Genomic DNA, 22,983 nt, shown 5'->3' on the forward strand with positions numbered 1-22,983 from the left:
TAGATGGACAATCACTTGAAGAACTAGCAATTACCATAACCACCATGCACCACATACCACAAAACATAACCTTAACTTTAACGCTTAGAGATAACTGCCTTCTATCACAACCCCCCCTTTACCAAACTTCTCATTCCCAACTCATATCCCAACTTCAGTAAAGGGATATGCGGAGAAGGGCAGATTGAGGGGGGACCGAGTTACGTTTTCCTTGACTACAATTACCATGTACCATGAAGGATGAGATGATTTAACTTTTCATCTCCTTACTTTTGTGGGTTTGTGTCAGATATGGTATGTGTGTAGCAACTTGAACAGCTTCACAGCTAAGTTTTTATATATCAGTTATAATGGTAATGCTATACTAACAGACTTCTGATCAGAAAAATGATAATGTGTATACCATATTGAGAGAGATTAGAGAAACAATTAAGCCTAATAACAGTAACAAAGCTCACGAGTGAGCAAATTAAAAATCAGACTCTGCACAGTGGCTATTTAAGCATATTATGGTTACAGAAAATATGCCTAGCTATAAAACAAAGAATAAAGCAGGAAAATGAGAAAAAAAACAGAATGGTTAAATAGCAAGATAAAAAACTTATTCAAGCCAAAAGAGATCCTTCAGAAAATGAAAATCCAACCCTCATGAAGCCAAAAAAAGTATAATCTACAACACAAAATATAAGGTGGTTATTAGGAAGTAGAGGAGGGAAACTGATGGACAAATAGCCAAAGTCAAAAACAAACAAGAAATTCTTTAAGTATATCAGAAACAAGAAGCCTGTGAGAGAATTAGAAATCTACCTTGAAAACAAATTTCACTTTTCAAGTCTATTATGTTTAAAAACAATTTACGTCTTAGTTAAATGGAGCTGTTTCTTTAAAATATCCCCAGACAGAGGAAAAATAGTCCTTCCAAAGATTACAGTAATATTAAATGCTCAGCTCCTAGAAAAGATTACCCTACCAACAATAAATCCAGAATTTTAGATTTGTACTAATCAAGAATACCTTCCTTCCTTCAGCTTTCTGCTGGCTCTGTTCTTAAAGCATGTATTGACATTAGAGAAGAAGAAGCCTACCTGTTTTTCAAAGGACTTCAAGAGCAACAGTCCTGTCAATTTCAAACCCCAGACAATTAATATCTTTGAAACCAAATAAGGAACAGCACAACATGCACACGTTCTCAACTGCAGGAAATTTAGAGACTGCTCCAAATTTTGTTGTTCATCGGTCACTCAGCCTAGCAGCTGTGACACGATATTTAATTGTACGTGTTATATTAGCCCCACCTGATTTTGGAAAAACAGGCTAGTGAACTATCGAACAAAATTTTTTTTTAAATAAAAATGTGCAAATCAACAAAGTGTGTGGTTGTTAGACTACACAATATCTGGAACCGGTAATACAAGATTAATGTGAGCAAAACCTTTGAAGTTTTCTTATTCCTGACACTGTTACCTCCTTGTCATCTGAAATTTACCTACTGATTTCTTTTAGGTTTTTCTATATGGTTATTTCTGGTTGTTTTATTGCATTATTATTCATTTTGCACCAGGATCCAATTGTACAATGGGCTGTACAAACTCAGACCGTTCCTGTCCTCTCTTAGGCCTTGAACCTACAGCTTGTTGCATGCAGGTATATTCCTGTGCCCACATGGAATCAACTGGAGGACCAGGGCCTAAACAGACAAAACAGTTATAATTCAGAATCAAAACTTCAGAGGGCAATGCTCTGATTAATTTATCAGGCTCTGAAATGCATTATAATGAAGGCTAGGTTTAAGTCACGGAGGTCATGGAAGTCACGGAATCCATGACTTCCAGAGACCTCCGTGATATTCTCTGCTTCAGCCCCAGGGGCTGCGGGACTCAAGCTGGCAGCCAGCAGGGTCCTGGCAGGGTTCCAGAGACAGCAGTGACAGGGAGCCCCCTGCAAGGTTCCAGCGACAGGTGACAGACTCCTCAGCGTCCGGGGGGGGGGGGTGAGGGAGGGGTCGAGGGCAGAGAGATGCCTTGGGCAAGTGGCTGAGGGAAATATGGTCACCCTGCAGATTCTAGCTGCCCTGGGCAGAGGGGGAACCCCACAGGTCCCAGCCAGGGGAAATCATGGAACCGCAGCAGCAAAAGTCACAGACAAGTCAGGGCTTCTGTGAATTTTTGTTTATTGCCCGTGACCTGTCCGTGACTTTTACTAAAAATAACCATGACAAAATCTTAGCCATAATTACAAGCAAACATTTAAGCATCTTGTTGGAGTAGTAAACTTCAAAACAGTGACTCAACACACAATGGCAAAACATAAGTCATCTGACATGGACTAGATAAAGAAGTCTATTTCTGAGAGACAGTTCTCCCATAACTACTGTGAAATGAATTTTAATGGTTTAATGTTGACCTAAAGCATTATTTCTTTCCATTCTAAATTTTATAACAGAGTGGGATCTTCCAAAACACTACACTATGCATAAGGCAACTAATCATTTAAAAATGGCATACATTATTCATCAGGCATAATCTATTATTATTTTTATTTTTTTTTGGCTTTGGCTACACCTGACCAAATAACTAACATCATTCAATCAATTTAGTATTAGTATGCCAAGCTAGTTAAGCTATTTATAGAACTGACAACTGCTTAGCAAACTTAATAGATATTTTGACACTTAGCAAAATAAATTACTTCCACCAAAGAGATTTCTTTGAAAAATACCTGCATACCTCAACACATATACTGAATAAAATCCTCTCAGAATGCTTCAGAAGGATTAATACACTTAACTGGATTCAATAATCTACTTCTTTACATACAAGATTTTAAATAGTTGTGTGGCAAATTAACTAGTATCTAGGAATTGGTAGACTGCCATTGTACAGCACTATTCTTGCACCAAGCAGGGTGGTGATAAAAACTGAGTCCACTATTGGGTAATAATATCCCAGCAGAGAAAAATATAGGGTTGTCAATTAATTGCAGTTAACTCAAGCAATTAACACAACACAAATTAACGAGATTTAAAAAAATCAGTCATAATTAATCGCACTGTTTAATAACAGAATACCAATTTAAAACTATAAATATTTTTGAGAGTTTTCCACATTTCTCAAAATCAAAACAATGTAAAATTTTAGAGCCTACAAGTCCACTCAGTTCTACTTCTTGTTTAGCCAATCGCTCGGAGAAAACAGGTTTGTTTACATTTATGGGAGATCATGCTTCCTGCTTCTTATTTATAATGTCCCCTGAAAGTGAGAACAGGCATTTGCATGACACTATTGTAGCTGAGGTTGCAAGGTATTTATGTGCCAGATACGCTAAACATTCATATTCCCCTTCACGCTTCAACCACCATTCCATTTGTGACTGAACTCCTTGGGGGAGAATTGTATGTCTCCTGCTCCGTGGTTTTACCCACATTCTGCCATATATTTCATGTTATGGCAGTCTTGGATGACGAGCCAACATATGCTGTTCAATTTAAGAACACTTCCACTACAGATTTGAAAAAAGGCAAAGAAGGTACCAATATGAGATTTCTAAAGATAGCTACATCACTCGACCCGAGATTTAGGAATCTGAAGTGCCTTGAAAATCTGAGATGGACGAGGTGTGGAACATGCTCTCATAAGTCTTAAAAAGCAACACTCCAACGTGGAAAGTACAGCACCCAAACCACCAAAAAAGAAAATCAACTGTCTGCTGGTGGTTTCTGACTCAAATGATGAAAATGAACATGCATCGGTGTGCACTGCTTTTGGTCGTTATTGAGCAGAACCCTCATCAGCATGGAAACATGTCCTCTGGAATGGTGGTCGAAGTTTTACATTGTTTTGTTTTTGAGTGCTGTTATGTTAAAAAAAATTCGACATTTGTAAGTTGCACTTTCACAATAAAGAGATTGTACTACAGTAATTGTAGGAGGTGAAATGAAATATATTATCTTTTTTACAGTGAAAATATTTGTAATTAAAAATAATATAAAGGAAGCATTGTACACTTTGTATTATGTTGTAACTGAAATCAATATACTTTAAAATGTAGAAAACATCCAAAAATATTTAAATAAATGGTATTCCATTATTAACTGCATTTAAAATTGCAATTAATCACAACTATTTTTTTAAATCTCACGATTGTGATTAATGTTTTTAATCATTTGACAGCCCTAGAAAAATGATGCTCTTGTTCTTAAGGCACGGGTCTGGAAATCAGAAGATCTGGGCTCAGTTCCTGAGTAGATCACATCAACTCTCACAGATAACCCTGACATTTACAAATTATTTGACAACAAAATGGACCACACTCTATGAAGAGGAAAAGCACCAAGATTATTTTACATTGAGAATTAAAGGTTTATAAACTAATGGCTTGATAGTTATTTTTATGTTACTATTCATAGCATTTGTAGTTTAGTTACCTTTTTGTTTTCCTGTAGTTTTCCAGCTGTAGTGTCTGCAAATGTTTGTACCTTTCCAACTCACACTGTCCACATAGGTCTTCAAGCAGCAACAGATGATTTTCCATTTCCTTAAAGTTCACCTCTAGCTGGGCTGCAAGAAAAAACAAATAAATATTAGCCAAGCTTCATATATATGAAAGATATACCACGTCTTTTTCCCAGAAACAGTGAGCCAGAGGCAAGTATTAAAATTGCTTAATATGGTAAAATTATGCACATATTTGCATTTATCCTCTTTTTTTGGGGTCAAATTCCAGTCCAGGTAAGCAAGAGAGGCACAACAGGCTCCCATGAATAGGTATTATAAGCATGGTTCAGTTGCCCCTTGTGGTCAGACACCAGGCTGCTGTACTGGATTCAACCTTTGGATTCCATGTGCTTTTAAGCCTACTGAGTCTTAGCAGCATCTACACACTGCCTTAGTCCAGCCTCTCAGGCATGCGCCGAGGGTCCAGATTCTTGGGATGTGGTACCCCACAGCCCACATGAACATGCCCCAAGACCATGCTACCCCTCCAAAGACTCCCCAGTAGTTTAACCATGCCCTGTCAGAGCTCCACCGCATAGGCACTCCTATTTACAGTTTAATTTATTGTGGACCTTGTGACAGCTAAACCAAATGGAATACACACAGACTTTGCAAAGAAACTTCTAAACCAGAAATGTATTAGACAAAGCACAAAAGTTACAAATCCCACTCCATGTACTCAGTATTCTTTTCTTGTTCAACAGATGGCCCACAACAGCCTCAGACTTGAGAAGATCTGGCCCTTGAAGTTCTGGCCTCTTGTCAGGTGATCTCAAATCTGCCAGTTCAGCCTTGGGTTCCAAAGTGAGAAAACTAATTCCTCTGGATTCCAGCAAACCTAACATACTAGAGTGGACACATTTGAATGAAGGACTATCAAGGTTGAAGACTCTTGCTGGCTTTCCCATTGCTAGCCCCTCTGTGAGGTGAAAGGATTTATTCTAACACCTCCTGGGTGTCCCAGCCCAGGATGAAGGCTACACTGCAGAAGTGAAGATACAGTATACGTTACAATCAAAATGAAGCTCACAGAACAGAATGGAGTTTGTAGATAGCATGTTTCTGAATCAATTTGCCACAATGGGTAAACTGGCTGCTGACCAGTCCTCCCAATCCTGGAGACAAAGAAACCTGTATGTGACGGGAGATGAGGACAGAGACAACTAAAGCAGCATTGAACTCCAGCAACCTAATGTAGATCCTAATCATTTTTCCCCTTTGCTCTGGGATCTCTGAGGGCTGCAGTAACCCTCATGCAACAACAAGCAGCAAGGAAGAGTGCAGAGAAGTGGTTCAAAGGTGAAATCTGCCTGTGTTTTGGATGCTCAGGAGAAAGGCTCATCAGGCTGTAAAAGCATCCCTGTCATCTTGTCTAGCTGACAGCTTCATTTTGGCTGTGTTGAGCTGGGGACTATCTTGGGCTATACAAGCTTTTCAATTTTCTAAGCTGTCACTCAACCAGAAATTTCAAATCCCAATGCCCACTAAGAGAGCAGGGAGCTACCATTTCACAAACAACTCACAAGCTTACCAATATGGTAGCCAGACTCTGTGGAATTCAGCATGGTTTCTGCCCCTGACCAGGGAGCATGGGAGGGCAGCCACTGGCTCTACACAGCAGCCTCAGAGAACGAATCTCAGGATTCATCTAGGCACCTTTCAAGCTCAGAAGCATTGCTGAGCTACTGAAGTTTTCCACACTGCTGATGTTATGAGGACCAGGAATTGATAACTTTGTAAAGAAAACTGCTTTCTTTCAATTACTTGTTTGCATGTACGTACATTAGTTTTTGAATCTTGCCTGATTAGGAAGACAATTAAAAACTTTAAACGTGTTTTCTGGAAAAATGTTTTCACTCTTCATCCTAAAAGATTAATATTGTTGAATGTTTATTTGTCTACCACACTCTACGCTAATACATCTCTATGCTTCACAAATCCTGGTGTATGCTTTTAAATTAAAGTAGTTTGAAACTGTATTTCTGTGCATCTGTAGGCTCCATCAATGAGCTTTGACAGTAATACACCTCAAAATGAAAAGAAATTAGAAATAAAAAACAGTATTTATGAAGGGCAGTGTTTTGTGAAGCATGCAGCGTACCACCCTGCAGCAGCACCCCTGGGAACAGGGGTGAAGGATTGGACTGCATACAGGCCTCTCCGTTGTTCTCTGGAGCCTCAGCTTTCCTCTCACAAAGAAGTTAGTCTCTAGTTATGGTTGCAAAGAAAATCATGAAAACATGACCCAAATGTCATTGATGCCTGTCTCACTTTGCAAAGCGCCTCAAACAATAGCTCTGAAGTGTCAACTGCTCCATTCATTTCCATGGCTTCTAATGACAGTACTTTAAAGGTCACTATGGTTAACTCATTCACTGCTCAAAGCATGGAAGAAAGCAGAGTATTAAGAGGATCTACATAATCTTCTTTTAGGCCATGTTTAACCATACAAAATTATGTTAACTTAACTTTCATCAGCATACAGCCCCCAGTTATAAAAATCACACTTGTGTCAGCAGCATGTGTCTTCACCAGGAGCACTTGTACTGATTGTGTTGTCAGTGTGGGTCATTGTGGGACAGCTCCTGAAGACCAGTAACAGTTGACATAAGCAACACAATGTCTACACTGACACTGCATAAACCTAATTACATCAACTATGACTCTACACCTCTTGGGGATGTGGTGTTACTAAATCAGCGTAGAGAGGCACTTACATTGGTGAGAGCCAAATTTAAGTGGAGACACTTCCACAGATAGGTCAATGCAAAGCTGTTTACGTCAACCTAACCCTGTAGTACAGACCAGGCCTGAGTGACTGATCATTTTGGTTTAACACCATGTGGCAGGAATGAAGGGGGAGATGCAGTTAGTTTCATTTTCTTGGAGAGATTCAGCTTTCCAAAGTTTGGTAAACATTAGTGTGGGGTGTTGAAAGTTTTCTGCTGCTTGTTTGGAAAGTGCTGCAAAATAATTATTTCCGGCTCTGTCATCGTTCAAAATAACATCCTGAATTTATGGCAAGGTTCACTTTATGATACTTCACATCATAACATGATCTTTTGTTTGCACAGCATGACGCTATGCTACGTTTAAGGCTGGGATAGCACATCCATTCTTAACCGCCATTTTCAGTAATTTAATTTCTCCAAAGGTTTTAGACTGATTTGTTTAGTTTGTTGTCACAGCTCAGAATCTCTTTTGTTTGGAAAGTCTGATAAAAATCTGTTGAGCCATTTGCGTGCATAATACACAGAGCCTATTTGGTATACATTATGACTCACACCTAAGTGTTGTTATGACTAATCCATATTAGTCCAAATTATGTTAGGTTTTGAAAATTTTAGAATTTTCATTTTTTATAACGTGATATATTTATACAAATCACACCAACATTTAGAGCTTTGCAAAGGACTACTTTTAAAAATAAATTAAAGTACTACCCCTTTACGCAGATTAAGATGTACTGATATTACTAAAGTATTTATACAACTATACCAACAAAACCTGGCTATAAAGGTCTAGAAAAGCCACTATCACTTGGCAATAGCAAAGATTTTTAAAAATGGCTACTTACCTGTACAGTAAATTTGAGATGTGTTACACTTATATAACTTCCGCTGTAGGTGTGTGTGCACATGTCCAATGCACTCGAGTTGGAGACTTTTGCCAGCAGTGCCAGTAGGTGGCACACATGCCCCACCACTCTTGTGCACAGAGCCTAGAGTATAAAGGGGTATGGCCTACACCTCTCTGTTTCTTCACAGCACCCTCCAACAAATATCGAAAGTAGTGGGAAAGGTAGGAGGGACACAGAATGTATATGTACCAAACATCTCAAAGAATAGTTACTGTAGAGGGAAGTAACCACTCTTCTCCTTCAGATGACTATGCACAAATATGTTCTATGTTAGGTGACTCACCAACAGTTTCCTTGCAGGTAGTGGGACTTCAAATTATTTGAAGGACTGCAACACAGACTTGCCAAAGATCACTTCTTCCCAGGACGCTTTATTAATTGCATAGCATTTGGAAAAGGTTTGTACCATGCTGATGCTTTGCAAAGGTCTACAATAGGTATGTTGCTCAAAAAGGCTGCCCAGGTGGAATGGGCCGTCATCCTGGGGTAAGGACAGACCTTTGCTACAGCATAGCTAAGCTTGATAGAGTCAGAAATCCAGCGGGATAATATGCTGAGCTGTTATAGGCTGCCCTTTAATCCTTTCTGCATAGGCTAAAATAAAGTCCAGGAGAAGAGCTGAAAGACTTTGTGCAGTCTAGGTGAAAGGATAGAGCCCTCCAGACACCCAAGGTATGACGCTTTTCTTCAGCCTTGCTAGAAAGAACACTGGAAGATGGATGGTTTAATTGAGGTGGAATACCAAAACAACCTTAGGCATAAAGTAAGGGTGCGGCCTAAGAGAGACCTTGTCTTTATAGAAAATCATGAAGGGAGGTAGGGGGGTGGGAGGCCAGCTAGTAGTACTCTGAAGCTCTAACACCCTCCTTGCAGAGGTCATTGCTAGTAGAAATGCTGTTTTCATTGATAGCAATAATAAGGATTCTGTTGCCAAAGATTCAAAAGGGGGAACCCATTAAAAGTTGCAATACTAAATTCAGATTCCAGGGATCTACTGAATCAGACATAGAAAGGTAAACATGAGTAAGTCCCTTTACAAATCTTGATACCAAGGGAAAAAAAACCCCATTCCTCAGTGGGTGTAACACATCCAAAAATGGCTGCTAGATGGACTCTCAAACTGATGGAAAGACCAGATTTCTAATGCAGCAAGTAGTCCAATATGTCTGACCTCTGTGCAATTTGGTGATGAGTGATGAGATTCAGCCCAGACTGAAAACCTTTCCCATTTTGCTACATAAGTAACTCAGGTGAAGACCTTTCTGCTGTCAAGCCGTCACCTTCAGCCCCCAACTAAAACCCCTCCAACGCATTATTAAGGATCTACAACCTATCCTGAAGGATGGCCCAACACTCTCACAAATCTTGGGAGAAAGGCCAGTCCTTGCCTACAGACAGCCCCCCAACCTGAAGCGAATACTCACCAACCACCACATACCACACAACAGAACCACTAACCCAGGAACCTATCCTTGCAACAAAGCCCGTTGCCAACTGTGCCCACATATCTATTCAGGGGACACCATCACAGGGCCTAACAACATCAGCCACACTATCAGAGGCTCGTTCACCTGCACATCCACCAATGTGATATATGCCATCATGTGCCAGCAATGCCCCTCTGCCATGTACATTGGTCAAACTGGACAGTCTCTACGTAAAAGAATAAATGGACACAAATCAGATGTTAAGAATTATAACATTCATAAACCAGTCGGAGAACACTTCAATCTCTCTGGTCACGCAATCACAGACATGAGGGTCGCTATCTTAAAGCAAAAAAACTTCAAATCCAGACTCCAGCGAGAAACTGCTGAATTGGAATTCATTTGCAAATTGGATACTATTAATTTGGGCTTGAATAGAGACTGGGAGTGGCTAAGTCATTATGCAAGGTAGCCTATCTCCCCATGTTTTTTTCCTACAACCCCCCCCCCCCCCAAGACGTTCTGGTTAAACTTGGATTATTGCTGTGCACATTGTAAGATGAGCTATTGCCAGCAGGAGAGTGAGTTTGTGTGTGTGGTTTTTGGAGGGGGGGGTGTGGGTGAGAAAACCTGGATTAGTGCTGGAAATGACCCACCTTGATTATCATGCGCATTATAAAGAGAGGTTTCAAAGAGGGATGGGCTATTACCAGCAGGAGAGTGAGTTTGTATGTGTGTCTATGGGGGGGGGGGGGAAGGGTGAGAAAACCTGGATTTGTGCTGGAAATGGCCCTCCTTGATGATCACTTTAGATAAGCTGTTACCAGCAGGAGAGTGGGGTGGGAGGAAGTTTTGTTTCATGGTCTCTGTGTGTATATAATGTCTTCTGCAGTTTCCACGATATGCTATGCATCCGATGAAGTGAGCTGTAGCTCACGAAAGCTCATGCTCAAATAAACTGGTTAGTCTCTAAGGTGCCACAAGTACTCCTTTTCTTTTTTCTTTTATTGAAATCTAGGTGGTTCTTAGAGTGCTTGTTCATGTGCATTCCAATTAGGGGTGTGTGCTCGCGTGTGCGTGCATGGAAGCTGGAAATTTTTTAACATAGCAGTATCCGTCAGGTCGGCCCGGATGCCCCTGGAGTCGTGCCTTCACGGCACTCTAATATAGAGCCTTGCCGCCTCCCCTCCCACCGTTCCTTCTTTCTGCCAGTGATGGTTAGCTGGAACATCCCATAGCCCTTGCTTTAGTAAGTGCCTTTCTCTGTTAGCTGTTTATCTCTAGTTATTAGTTGTTATAGTTAGTTTGTTGGGGTTCCCTCCCTTCAGATCTCTGGAGCCGTGGTATGCCGCGGTCCCTGGGGTTCAAAAAGTGTAAGGTCTGTACTAAGCGCATGCCAAATAGTGACCAACACACTGCATCTTTATGGTGCCTAGGTGAGGGTCACCAAAAGGACCGTTGCAGAATTTGCCGCAAGTTCCACCCCAGAACTTTGAAAGAGAGGGAACAGCGGCTCAAAGTTCTGCTCATGGAGGCAGCTCTTCATCCCCATTCAGACCCGGAACCTGTGGAGCCCACGCCCAGCACCTCCTCGTTGGTGCGGAGCGCCCTGGCACCATCATCCAGGGAACTGGTGCCGAGAAATGACTCTCTTCCTGAGACTCTTGGCACCGTCATGGCTCTTCCCGCGTCCATTCGGCAGCAAGGCACCGGTCTCAATCACTGGTGCCTCAGAGGAAAAAGAAGCCGGAGACAGATTGTTCTCCCATGGCTAAGTCTAACGAGCCGGCAACTGTGAGACCCCAGCTGGGCCACAGCTCCATGTCGCCTGTGAGGGCCATGTTGACTCCTGTCCCAGAAGGGCAGTTGAGTCCGGCCCCACCCCGCTCACCAGACCTCAGGAGTCAGCAGCTACAGCTCCCATCAACTCTGGAGGCGTTTAATATGGCTCAGGACTTGTTACGCCTCACAGTGCTGTTCTCACCTCCAAGGAGGGATGCACTACCAGCGTCAATAGCACCGGTCCGCCCTGCAGTACAGTCAAGAGGGAAACCAGCTATGCTGTCCCGGCGCTCACCTTCCCCACAGTGCCCTCTGATACCGGTCATTCGGAAACGAGAGCCCAGTCGGTCCCCTAGCTCCCAATGCTCAGTGTCTTGCAGTGCAGCGCCTCTGTGGTCTTCCTTTTTGGAGACCTTGGAGTCGGAATCCAACTCCTATCATGCCAGCACAACCAGGAGCAAGAGATCCAGGTCACGGCGGGAGAGACTAGTTTACCTGGCACCGTGGCCCCTGCAGTGGCAGAACTTGGCGTAGTGGCCTTTCTAGATGCCCTGGGCCTTCCGTCAGAACCAGGGATGGAGCCAAGGGTCGCACTGGGCAGCAATGTCGGTAGCCTCAGCTACTTTTGTTCCGCCTTCCGCCCCTCAGGGTCCTGCAGCCCTGGCAATCTCCCAGCCACCACAGCCAGCTATTGAGGCACCACCACCAGCTCAATTGGCACCAGTACCGACGACACCGATAGTGCTGACATCTGCACCAACGCCTACAGCCCCAACATGGGTGTCCTCTGTCCCGGCACCTATGGGAACGACACTGTGCGGGTCAGCTCCAGCCTGGGATCCCTAGGAGTCGTGGAACCCTTTGGGTGCCGAGGGGAGGGAACAGCCACCCTTTATGGGCGCCTTCTTCCTCGCCAGATGAGGCACTGGCAGGCACCGCAATAGCCCCAGCTCTAGAGGATAACAGGGTGTTGCAGCAGTTGCTGCGACGAGTTGCCCATGGCCTGAGTATTCATGCAGAGGAGATAATCGAAGACACAGATCCCATGGTGGACATCCTAGCGCCCTCCGGACCCGCGCGCATTGGCCTCGCTCTCATCAAAACTATATCTGTCACAACCAAAACTTTATGGCAGACCCCAGCCTCATTGTCCCCCACAGCTAAGCACAATGAAAGGTGCTACTTTGTACCATCGAGCATCTGTATTCGCACCCGCTGTCTGATTCTCTGGTCGTGGACACTGCTAACCAGCGCGAGCAGCAGGGTTATCAAGGACCCTCCCCTAAGAACAGGGAAGTAAAAAGACTCAACCTTTTCGGTAAAAAGGTCTATTCTATGGGCGGGTTGCAGCACCGCATTTCAAACCAGCAGGCCATTGTTAGCAGGTACTCCTATAATACATGTGGAACAACGGAAAATTTGCAAAGCTGCAGCCACAACACTTCCGTGCCGAGTTCTCAGCCTTGGTTGTGGAGGGCAAGCTCATCTCCTGAGCTTCCCTGCAGGCGGCGCTAGACGGAGCTGATGCTGCCTCCAGGGTGATGGCTACAGGGGTGGGCAGGAGAAGGAGCTCTTGGCTCCAAGTTTCACGTCTGCCATATGAGGTCCAGCAGACTATTCAGGACCTCCCCTTTGAGGGCGTGACTGTTTTCTAAAAAGATGGATAAAAGGCTTCATAGCTTAAAAGACTCAAGAGCCACCCTCAAATCGCTGGGCCTCCATACTCCCGCCACGCAGCGGAAACATGTCAGACCACAACCTCCTCTGTGGTTCTACCAACAATGGAACCGGCAGGCCAGTTCCCGGAGGAGGAATAGGAGCAGCAGGAAAAGGCCGCACCCGTCCTCAGCCCAGGGCTTTAGCCAATCCAAACAAGCTCCCTGGCCCCAAACTGACCTTTTGAAGGTGCAGTCGAGGACGGCGCACCAGAACAAGAACTGGATCTACCCTGCCTTATCTTTTCATCCCGACTATCCCCTTTCTACCGTGCATGGTCTCCTATCACTTCGTACCGCTGGATGCTCCGCACGGTAGAGAGGGGATACTCCATCCAATTCTGTGCCCTCCCACTCTTCCACCCCCCCCTTCCCCACTCCTCTTCAGGTACCCCTCTCATGAACAACTCCTTATACAAGAGGTGCACTCGCTATTTTTGCTAGGGGCAGTGGAAAACGTTCCTGAGGAGCAGAAGGGCAAGGGTTTCTATTTCCGGTATTTCCATGCCCTGAGACCTGAGAACTCAACAAGTTCATGAAGAAGCTCAAGTTCCGCATTGTGTCTTTGGCCTCCATCACCCCTTCATTGGATCCAGGAGACTGGTATGCCGCCCTTTACTTGAAGGACATGTATTTTCCCAAAGCAATAACTCTGCCCCACAGAAAATACCTCAGGTTTATGGTGAACAACCACCACTATCAGTTCACAGTCCTCCCATTCGGCCTGTCAGCGGAACCTAGAGTGTTTACCAAGTGCATGGCGGTCATGGCCACATTCCTGCGCAGGTGGGAGGTGCAGGTGTTCTCGTACCTTGACGATTGGCTCACCAAGGGCCACTCCAGGGCTCAAGTGGAGGCAGAGGTCGACTTCATAAGAGTGACGTTGGACATTCTGGACCGTCTTCTGAACATGGGGAAATCGACGTTGTCTCCAGTTCAGCAGATAGAATTTATAGGGGCGGTGTCGGACTCGACCCAGGCCAGGGTGTACCTCCTGGACGTGAGGTTCCAAGCCCCCAGCAACATCATTCGAAGTCTCAGGCAGTTCCCCACCACTATAGCAAGGACTTTGGGACACCTGGGACAAGACTGCACATTGGCACGGGCTTGTAGCAGGTTCCGCAAGGTTTAAAGCCTTAGGATCAAGGCATGCCACGAACTCCAAGGTGGAACAGGAATGCTGCGGTGGGGGAGGAAAAACCCCTCCTCTACACCACTAACTTTTAAACTATACAACTGTTCAACTATATACACAAAGCTACTAGGAGAACTAGGGGAGAACTTGCAAGAGCAAGCCACCGCAGTTCTAACGACCATCACTGGTGCTAAGAAGGAACTGAAGAGGCGCCGGGACAGCAGGGTCATATATTCACCTCCATGGAAGCGCCAAGCCAGGGGGCTCCACAGCTGACCAGACGGGTGCTGCTAAGGGAACAACTTTCCAATGACTGTGCACAGGGTGTGCACACACCTAACTGGAATCGACAGGAGCAATCACTCGAAGAAGTAGTTAACATCCATGGGAATGATGTACATGAAGTGCCTAGCTTGAGTGTTTGTATGTGACCTGAATAAAACATACAATTTCAAACTTCACATACCAATATAAAATTGTATAACAGTAAAACCTCATTAATCCACACATTTTATAATATTGTAATAAGTGACCAACCATACCACCTAGCAAAAATTTCACAGAGACGTGATTAAAATATTCTTCTATTTCTAGAAAATCTTTAGTATTTTGTGAAAATAAGCATTTACAGTACTAGCTCATGAAGTATAATGAACCATAATTCTCAAAATAAATCACAGAAAACTGATGTACTAACTTGCTTTTTAAATAACTGTTCACTTACTAATTTGCAAAATTCACTAACACACAACAGGTCTCCCACAGTGTAATCTAGAGTGAGGTACTATTTTACTAGTATTCTTCCTATTTTAAAAGAGGAGGAAATCATGTAATAAAATCAAGCAATTTAAAAAAGAGAAAGGGTGAAAACTAGAGTTCAGCAAAAGCCAACCATTTCTGAGCAGCAGTATTTGAGTAGCCTCTAGTGGGAGCCAGGGAAAACACAACTTGTTTACTTGCTTGAAGAACAGGGATATATGTTTTAATCCTAATTAGAGCTCTCTAGAGGACAATTCAGTTTTACAGCAACTTTCAAGGTTTTGAAATTTGTATACATTCCACATTGGAAGAAAAGCAAAACCTTTTGACTATTTTCACAAAAACATAATTGGGAGAAGAACTCTATAGCTGAGTGGTTAGGGCACTGGTCTGGGATTAGAGCTTGCTGGGAATTTTTCAACACCACTCTACCTTTCTGATGAGACAAGCTTCAGAGGAGAGAGAATAGGTGAACTTTTAACAGGGCCAGAAACTCCAAGAACAGGTCTGCGGGATCACTAACTCTTGCCTTGCCAATTCTTCAATACCTTGAAAGCCAGAAGAATTTGAAGGAAGGCATGAAGGAGCTTTTTCTTCAGTGTAAATGAAGTTATTTACCACCTTCTTAGAATGAGCAGCAGTATTTAGGCAGCACTGAATACTGGTTCAGGATAGGTTCCTGTGGCACTATGGAGTGTGTTGGGAGTTTGAAAGGAGGTTCCTGTTACATTTAAATCAGTCTAAGAACCAAGACTTCAAGGTTAACGAGGAGGTGATTATTGCTATGGCCTAATCCTTCACAATCTTTTTTGCCATCTTTACTCTCATGTGGGAAAGGCATAAAGGCATTTTAGCCCATGTCTGAGATAAATGAAACATAACCTGTGTTTTCAAACATCTCTTCATGTAGTACCTATTTTGGTTTTCCAACTGGACTCGGATGCAAATATGTTCATCAATTGACTTCCAATATGACCTCTGATGCAGTAAAAGGCTAGGGGAACAAAACTACATTTCCAGTCATAAGCATGTCATACTGACTCAGTTAACTGTGAATTTCCTTTTTGGTGTAGAGCATTGAAGAGTAAAGTGAAAGCTTCTGCCCAGAAAATGAATACGGCTACTTCCCTAAGCAGTGCTGATGGTTTTCTGCCTTCCTAGCAGCTATGTACATACCAAGTTTCTGAAAAAGAATTTGTTAGAAATGTATAAGTGAGCCTGATGGTCCAAAGGATGAGACAGGTTATAATTAAGGCTAAGATTGTGTCATGAATATTTTTACTAAAAGTCAGGGACAGGTCACAGGCTTCATGAGTTTTTCTTTATTGCCCAAGATCTGTCCATGACTTTTACTAAAAATATCCATGATAAAATAGGATGGGACTGGGCAGCTGAGCGCTCTGGGGCCCTCATCACCTGTGGGGGCTCAGAGCTCCAGGGTCCCCCTGCCCCCACCGCCCAAGAGCAGGGAGCTGTGGTAATCCCCCTGCTATGGTGGCCGGGGACCCCTTCCCATCAACCCATGGTGCCAGGGAACTGCGGCATACCCTACCCCTGTGGTGGCTGGGAGCTGCTGGATACCCCCACTGTCCATGGCAACTGGGAGCTTGGGGGCCCGCTGCCTCAGACGGCGGGGGTACCTCACAGCTCCCTGCCACTACAGCTCCCAGACGCCGAGGCTGAAGTCACAGAGTTCTTTGGAAGTCATGGATTCCATGACTTCCAGAACCTCCATGACAAAATCATAGCCTTCATTATAATCCATGTGTCCTCTCCAAGTCCCATCCCTCTGTATTGACTGACAAGCTTCTCTGAACTCAACATCAGGTAGCTGTTAAACATTCAGAACAAATTCACCAAGATGCTACTACAAGATCTGGATCAAGATCTCTATCTACTGATTCGCTGCAATTGCTGGCAGGAACCAAAGAAAGAATTGTGCTGGGTATCCACACAAGACCCATTAGCCCAGGAGTAGAATCCGGTTTTATACCTTAGCAGAGGTGTTCTATCACTTGACAAATCAGACACTATCTTCTTCCCTCTCTCTTCTGAAATAAAGAATGTCTTGAATGCCAATTTAAATGCAGAGTTTTCAGAGGGCTGTAATTAGCTCATCCTCTTGTTTCCCCAAAGCCTTGTTTCTGACAGCTGTTAGTGTTGGCTGCTGGGACCTGTATAACATGATGAAAGGAATACACTCTCCCCTTGTCTGATAACTTTCTCATTTGCAGGGGAGAGGTGATATGTCATTTGTGAATACCCAAGTAGAAGATACAAGTCCAAATGTGGAGTACTCTTGGGGGGCGGGCAGGGGGAAGAGAGAGACAGAAAAATAAATGTAGGGATGGAAAGGACCTTGAGAAGTCATCCAGTGCAGCCCCCTGTGCTGAAGCAGGACCGAGTAGAGCAAGACTATATTTGACTGGTGTTCATCCAGCCTGTTCTTAAAAGCTTCCATTAATAGGGATTCCACAGCTCTCTTGGAGACCTACTTCACAGCTTAACTACCCCTACAGTTAGAAAGCTTTCCCTAATATCTAACCAAATCAGCAGCAGGGGAGATTTAAGCAAATTTCTTCTTGTCCTACCTTTAGTGGACATGAAGAACAATTGATCACCATTCTCTTTGTAACACTCCTTAACATATTTGAAGACTTATGTCCCCTCTCGGTCTTCTTTCTGCAGATAAACATGCCCTGTTTTTCTCTCTTTCCTCATAGTGCAGGTGTTCTAAATATTTTATCATTTTTGTTGCTCTCCTCTGGACTCTCTCCCATTTGTCCTCATCTTTAATAATGTGCAGCACTCAGAACTGGACACAGTACTCCAACTGAGGCCTCACCAGTGCCAAGTAGAGAGGGACAATTATCTCCTGTATCTTACATGACACTCCTGTTAATATACCCCAAAATATTAGCTTTTTTGCTACTGAATCATTGCTTACTCATTCAAAATGTGATCCACTATAACCTTCAGATTCTTTTCAGCAGTACTAATGTCTAGTGAATTATTCCCTATTTTGTAATTGTGCATTTGATTTTTCCTTCCCAACTGAAGAACTTTGCAGTTGTCATTATTGAATTTCATCTTCTTGATTTCAGACCAAATTCTCCAATTTGTCAAGGTTGTTTTGAATTCTAATCCTGTCCTCTAAAGTCCTTGCAAGCTCAGAGTCACCTGAAAATTTTATGAGCATATTCTCCACTCCATTATCCAAGTCATTAATGAAAATATTGACTAGTACTGGATGCAGGACTGATCTCTGTGGGAATCCATTAGATATATCCTCCCAGTTGGACAGCGAACCATTGATAACTGCTCTTTGAGAACAATCTTTCATAGAATATCAGGGTTGGAAGGGACCTTAGGAGATCATCTAGTCCAACCCCCTGCTCAAAGCAGGTCGAACCCCCAACTAAATCATCCCAGCCAGGGCTTTGTCAAGCCTGACCTTAAAAACTTCTAAGGAAGGAGATTCCACCACCTCCCTAGGTAACGCATTCCAGTGTTTCACCACCCTCCTAGTGAAATGGTGTTTCCTAATATCCAACCTAAACCTCCCCCACTGCAACTTGAGACCATTACTCCTCATTCTGTCATCTGCTACCACTGAGAACAGTCTAGAGCCATCCTCTTTGGAACCACCTTTCAGGTAGTTGAAAGCAGCTATCAAATCCCCCCTCATTCTTCTCTTCTGCAGACTAAACAATTCCAGTTCCCTCAGCCTCGCCTCATAAGTCATGTGTTCCAGTCCCCTAATCATTTTTGTTGCCCTCCGCTGGACTCTTTCCAATTTTTCCACATCCTTCTTGTAGTGTAGGACCCAAAACTGGACACAGTACTCCAGATGAGGCCTCACCAATGTCGAATAGAGGGGAACGATCACGTCCCTCGATCTGCTGGCAATGCCCCTACTTATACATCCCAAAATGCCATTGGCCTTCTTGGCAACAAGGGCACACTGTTGACTCATATCCAGCTTCTCGTCCACTGTCACCCCTAGGTCCTTCTCTGCAGAACTGCTGCCTAGCCATTCGGTCCCTAGTCTGTAGCGGTGCATGGGATTCTTCCGTCCTAAGTGCAGGACTCTGCACTTGTTCTTGCTGAACCTCAGATTTCTTTTGGCCCAATCCTCTAATTTGTCTAGGTCCCTCTGTATCCTATCCCTACCCTCCAGCGTATCTACCACTCCTCCCAGTTTAGTGTCATCTGCAAACTTGCTGAGGGTGCAATCCACACCATCCTCCAGATCATTAATGAAGATATTGAACAAAACCAGCCCCAGGACCGACCCTTGGGGAACTCCGCTTGATACCGGCTACCAACTAGACATGGAGCCATTGATCACTACCCGTTGAGCCCGACAATCTAGCCAGTTTTCTATTCACCTTATCGTCCATTTATCCAGCCCATACTACTTTAACTTACTGGCAAGAATACTATGGGAGACTGTGTCAAAAGCTTTGCTAAAGTCAAGGACCACCACATCCACGGATTTCCCCTCATCCACAGAGCCAATTATCTCGTCATAGAAGGCAATTAGATTAGTCAGGCATGACTTGCCCTTGGTGAATCCATGCTGACTGTTCCTGATCACTTTTCTCTCCTCTAAGTGCTTCCAAATTGATTCCTTGAGGACCTGCTCCATGATTTTTCCAGGGACTGAGGTGAGGCTGACTGGCCTATAGTTCCCAGGATCCTCCTCCTTCCCTTTTTTAAAGATGGGCACTACATTAGCCTTTTTCCAGTCGTCCGGGACTTCCCCGGATTGCTATGAGTTTTCAAAGATAATGGCCAATGGCTCTGCAATCACATCCGCCAACTCCTTTAGCACTCTCGGATGCAACGCATCCGGCCCCATGGACTTGTGCACGTCCAGCTTTTCTAAATAGTCCCGAACCACTTCTTTCTCCACAGAGGGCTGGTCACCTCCTCCTTATGCTGTGCTGCCCAGTGCAGTAGTCTGGGAGCTGACCTTGTTCATGAAGACAGAGGCAAAAAAAGCATTGAGTACATTAGCTTTTTCCACATCCTCTGTCACTAGGTTGCCTCCCTCATTCAGTAAGGGGCCCACACTTTCCTTGACTTTCTTTTGTTGCTAACATACCTGAAGAAACCCTTCTTGTTACTCTTAACATCTCTTGCTAGCTGCAACTCCAAGTATGATTTGGCCTTCCTGATTTCACTCCTGCATGCCTGAGCAATATTTTTATACTCCCTGGTCATTTGTCCAATCTTCTACTTCTTGTAAGCTTCTTTTTTGTGTTTAAGATCAGCAAGGATTTCATGGTTAAGCCAAGCTGGCCCCCTGCCATATTTACTATTCTTTCTACACATCGGGATGGTTTGCCCCTGTAACGTCAATAAGGATTCTTTAAAATACAGCCAGCTCTCCTGGACTCCTTTCCCCCTCATGTTATTCCCCCAGGGGATCCTGTCCATCAGTTCCCTGAGGGAGTCAGTCTGCTTTTCTGAAGTCCAGGGTCCGTATTCTGCTGCTTTCCTTTCCTCCTTTGTGTCAGGATCCTGAGCTTGACCATCTCATGGTTCCCATCCACTTTAGCTTCCCTTACTAATTCTTCCCGGTTTGTGAGCAGCAGGTCAAGAAGAGCTCTGCCTCTAGTTGGTTCCTCCAGCACTTGCACCAGGAAATTGTCCCCTACATTTTCCAAAAACTTCCTGGATTGTCTGCGCACCGCTGTATTGCTCTCCCAGCAGATATCAGGGTGATTGTGTTATACCAATAAAATAAAAACCAGCAGGATCTTATTAAAGGGAAAAAGGCAAAATGCCACATTTATTGTGAATACAGAAAGAATCATAGTAAGCAGTTAGTTACAGCTATAACATTCCATTCAATCTCATATTTATTCACACAGTCATTCATTCACTCACACACACACACACACACACACACACGTTCTGCAAAGTTGTTATCATAGTTACCAGCCTTAGAGTTGCTCATGCCAAGCCACTGGCCAGGTGGCCTGGACATGAGGAGGGAGCAGGGCCTTGTCAGATGCTCATCTGATGCTCCTGGAAGTTGCTTTGCAGAATCAGACCCCAAAGTTCTCACTTTTTAGAGTCTATTTTTATAGGAATTTCTTCCTATGCCAGTCTATGGGAATTGCTTCATCATGCTGTTGCTGAATCAATCAGCAGATAGCACATTCCTGATGGTTCCGTGCTGCTAGATGTTATCTTGTTCTTTGGTTCTCCCATTCTTGAGGCTGTTGGGTGGATTCCAGTCTGCCCTCCGGGGGTCCTCTGGTTATTTCCACTTGACGCCTTCTTCAGCCGATGGACACTGGATTCTTAGGCTGGCACCTCCCTGATCATTCAGTTATTATCCACACCAAGCATCCATCCACAGACATCCTCTATCTCTATTTTAATCACAATTGTTAATACAACAAAAGGGTGGGGAGTCTCTGGGTGCTGTTTCTGTTAGAGTATTGCTTTGAGTCTCTCTCTCTCTCTCTGTGAATTGCTTTGAGAACAGACTCTGTCTTAGAAGGTACTAACACAATTAGCAGCTTGCAAGTTTCACACAGAGGGAGAGAAACAGTACCAAAAACCAAGAGACCTCTTAATTAATAATACCCTGGAATTTAAACAATGGGGAATCAAACTCATTTGTGATTTTAATACAGAACTTCTTTAATGTGATCCAACATAATCTTTCTTTTTTTTAAGTTCTGTATTAAAATCACAAATGAGTTTGATTCCCCATTGTTTAAATTCCAGGGTATTATTAATTAAGAGGTCTCTTGGTTTTTGGTGTCAAGTGGAAATAACCAGAGGACGCCAGAGGGCAGACTGGAATCCACCCAACAGCCTCAAGAATGGGAGAACCAAAGAACAAGATAACATCTAGCAGCACGGAACCATCAGGAATGTGCTATCTGCTGATTGATTCAGCAACAGCATGATGAAGCAATTCCCACAGACTGGCATAGGAAGAAATTCCTATAAAAATAGACTCTAAAAAGTGAGAACTTTGGGGTCTGATTCTGCAAAGCAACTTCCAGGAGCATCAGACAAGGCCCTGCTCCCTCCTCATGTCCAGGCCACCTGGCCAGTGGCTTGGCATGAGCAACTCTAAGGCTGGTAACTATGATAACAACCTTGCAGAACGTGTGTGTGTGTGTGTGTGTGAATAAATATGAGATTGAATGGAATGTTATAGCTGTAACTGCTTACTATGATTCTTTCTGTATTCACAATAAATGTGGTATTTTGCCTTTTTCCCTTTAATAAGATCCTGCTGGTTTTTATTTTATTGGTATAACAATTGAAGTCTCCCATGAGAACCAGGGCGTGCGATCTAGTAGCTTCTGCGAGTTGCCGGAAGAAAGCCTCTTCCACCTCATCCCCCTGGTCCGGTGGTCTATAGCAGACTCCCACCACAACATCACCCTTGTTGCTCACGCTTCTAAACTTAATCCAGAGACACTCAGGTTTTTCTGCAGTTTCATTCCGGAGCTCTGAGCAATCATACTGCTCTTACATACAATGCAACTCCCCCATCTTTTCTGCCCTGCCTGAACAGTTTATATCCATCCATGACAGTACTCTGGTCATGTGAGTTATCCCACCAAGTCTCTGTTATTCCAATCACATCATAATTCCTTGACTGTGCCAGGACTTCCAGTTCTCCCTGCTTGTTTCCCAGGCTTCGTGCATTTGTATATAGGCACTTGAGGTAACCTGCTGATCGCCCCTCTTTCTCAGTATGAGGCTGGAGCCCTCCCCTCTCACGCGCTCCTGCTCGTGCTTCCTCCCAGTATCACACGTCCCCACTTACGTCAGGGCTTTGGTCTCCTTCCCCCGGTGAACCTAGTTTAAAGCCCTCCTCACTAGATTAGCCAGCCTGTATGCGAAGATGCTCTTCCCTCTCTTTGTTAGGTGGAGCCCGTTTCTGCCTAGCACTCCTTCTTAGATCATCATCCCATGGTCAAAGAATCCAAAGCCTTCTCTCCGACACCACCTGCGTAGCCATTCGTTGACTTCCACAATTCGACGGTCT

General features: G+C 43.9%; 1 protein-coding gene across 3 annotated transcripts in view; it reads right to left on the reverse strand.

Moving 5' to 3' along the window:
• The window catches only part of DTNBP1 (dystrobrevin binding protein 1), a 163,874-nt gene that overhangs the window by 99,262 nt on the left and 41,629 nt on the right, over positions 1 to 22,983 (reverse strand). For all 3 annotated transcript variants that reach the window (XM_074944827.1, XM_074944826.1, XM_074944828.1), the window contains one exon: positions 4,424 to 4,556. In XM_074944827.1, the coding sequence (XP_074800928.1) occupies positions 4,424 to 4,556 (133 nt within the window). The remainder of the gene's footprint in view (positions 1 to 4,423; positions 4,557 to 22,983) is intronic.

This window comes from Natator depressus, chromosome 2 (assembly GCF_965152275.1).
Source record: "Natator depressus isolate rNatDep1 chromosome 2, rNatDep2.hap1, whole genome shotgun sequence".
NCBI classification, from domain to species: Eukaryota; Metazoa; Chordata; order Testudines; family Cheloniidae; genus Natator; species Natator depressus.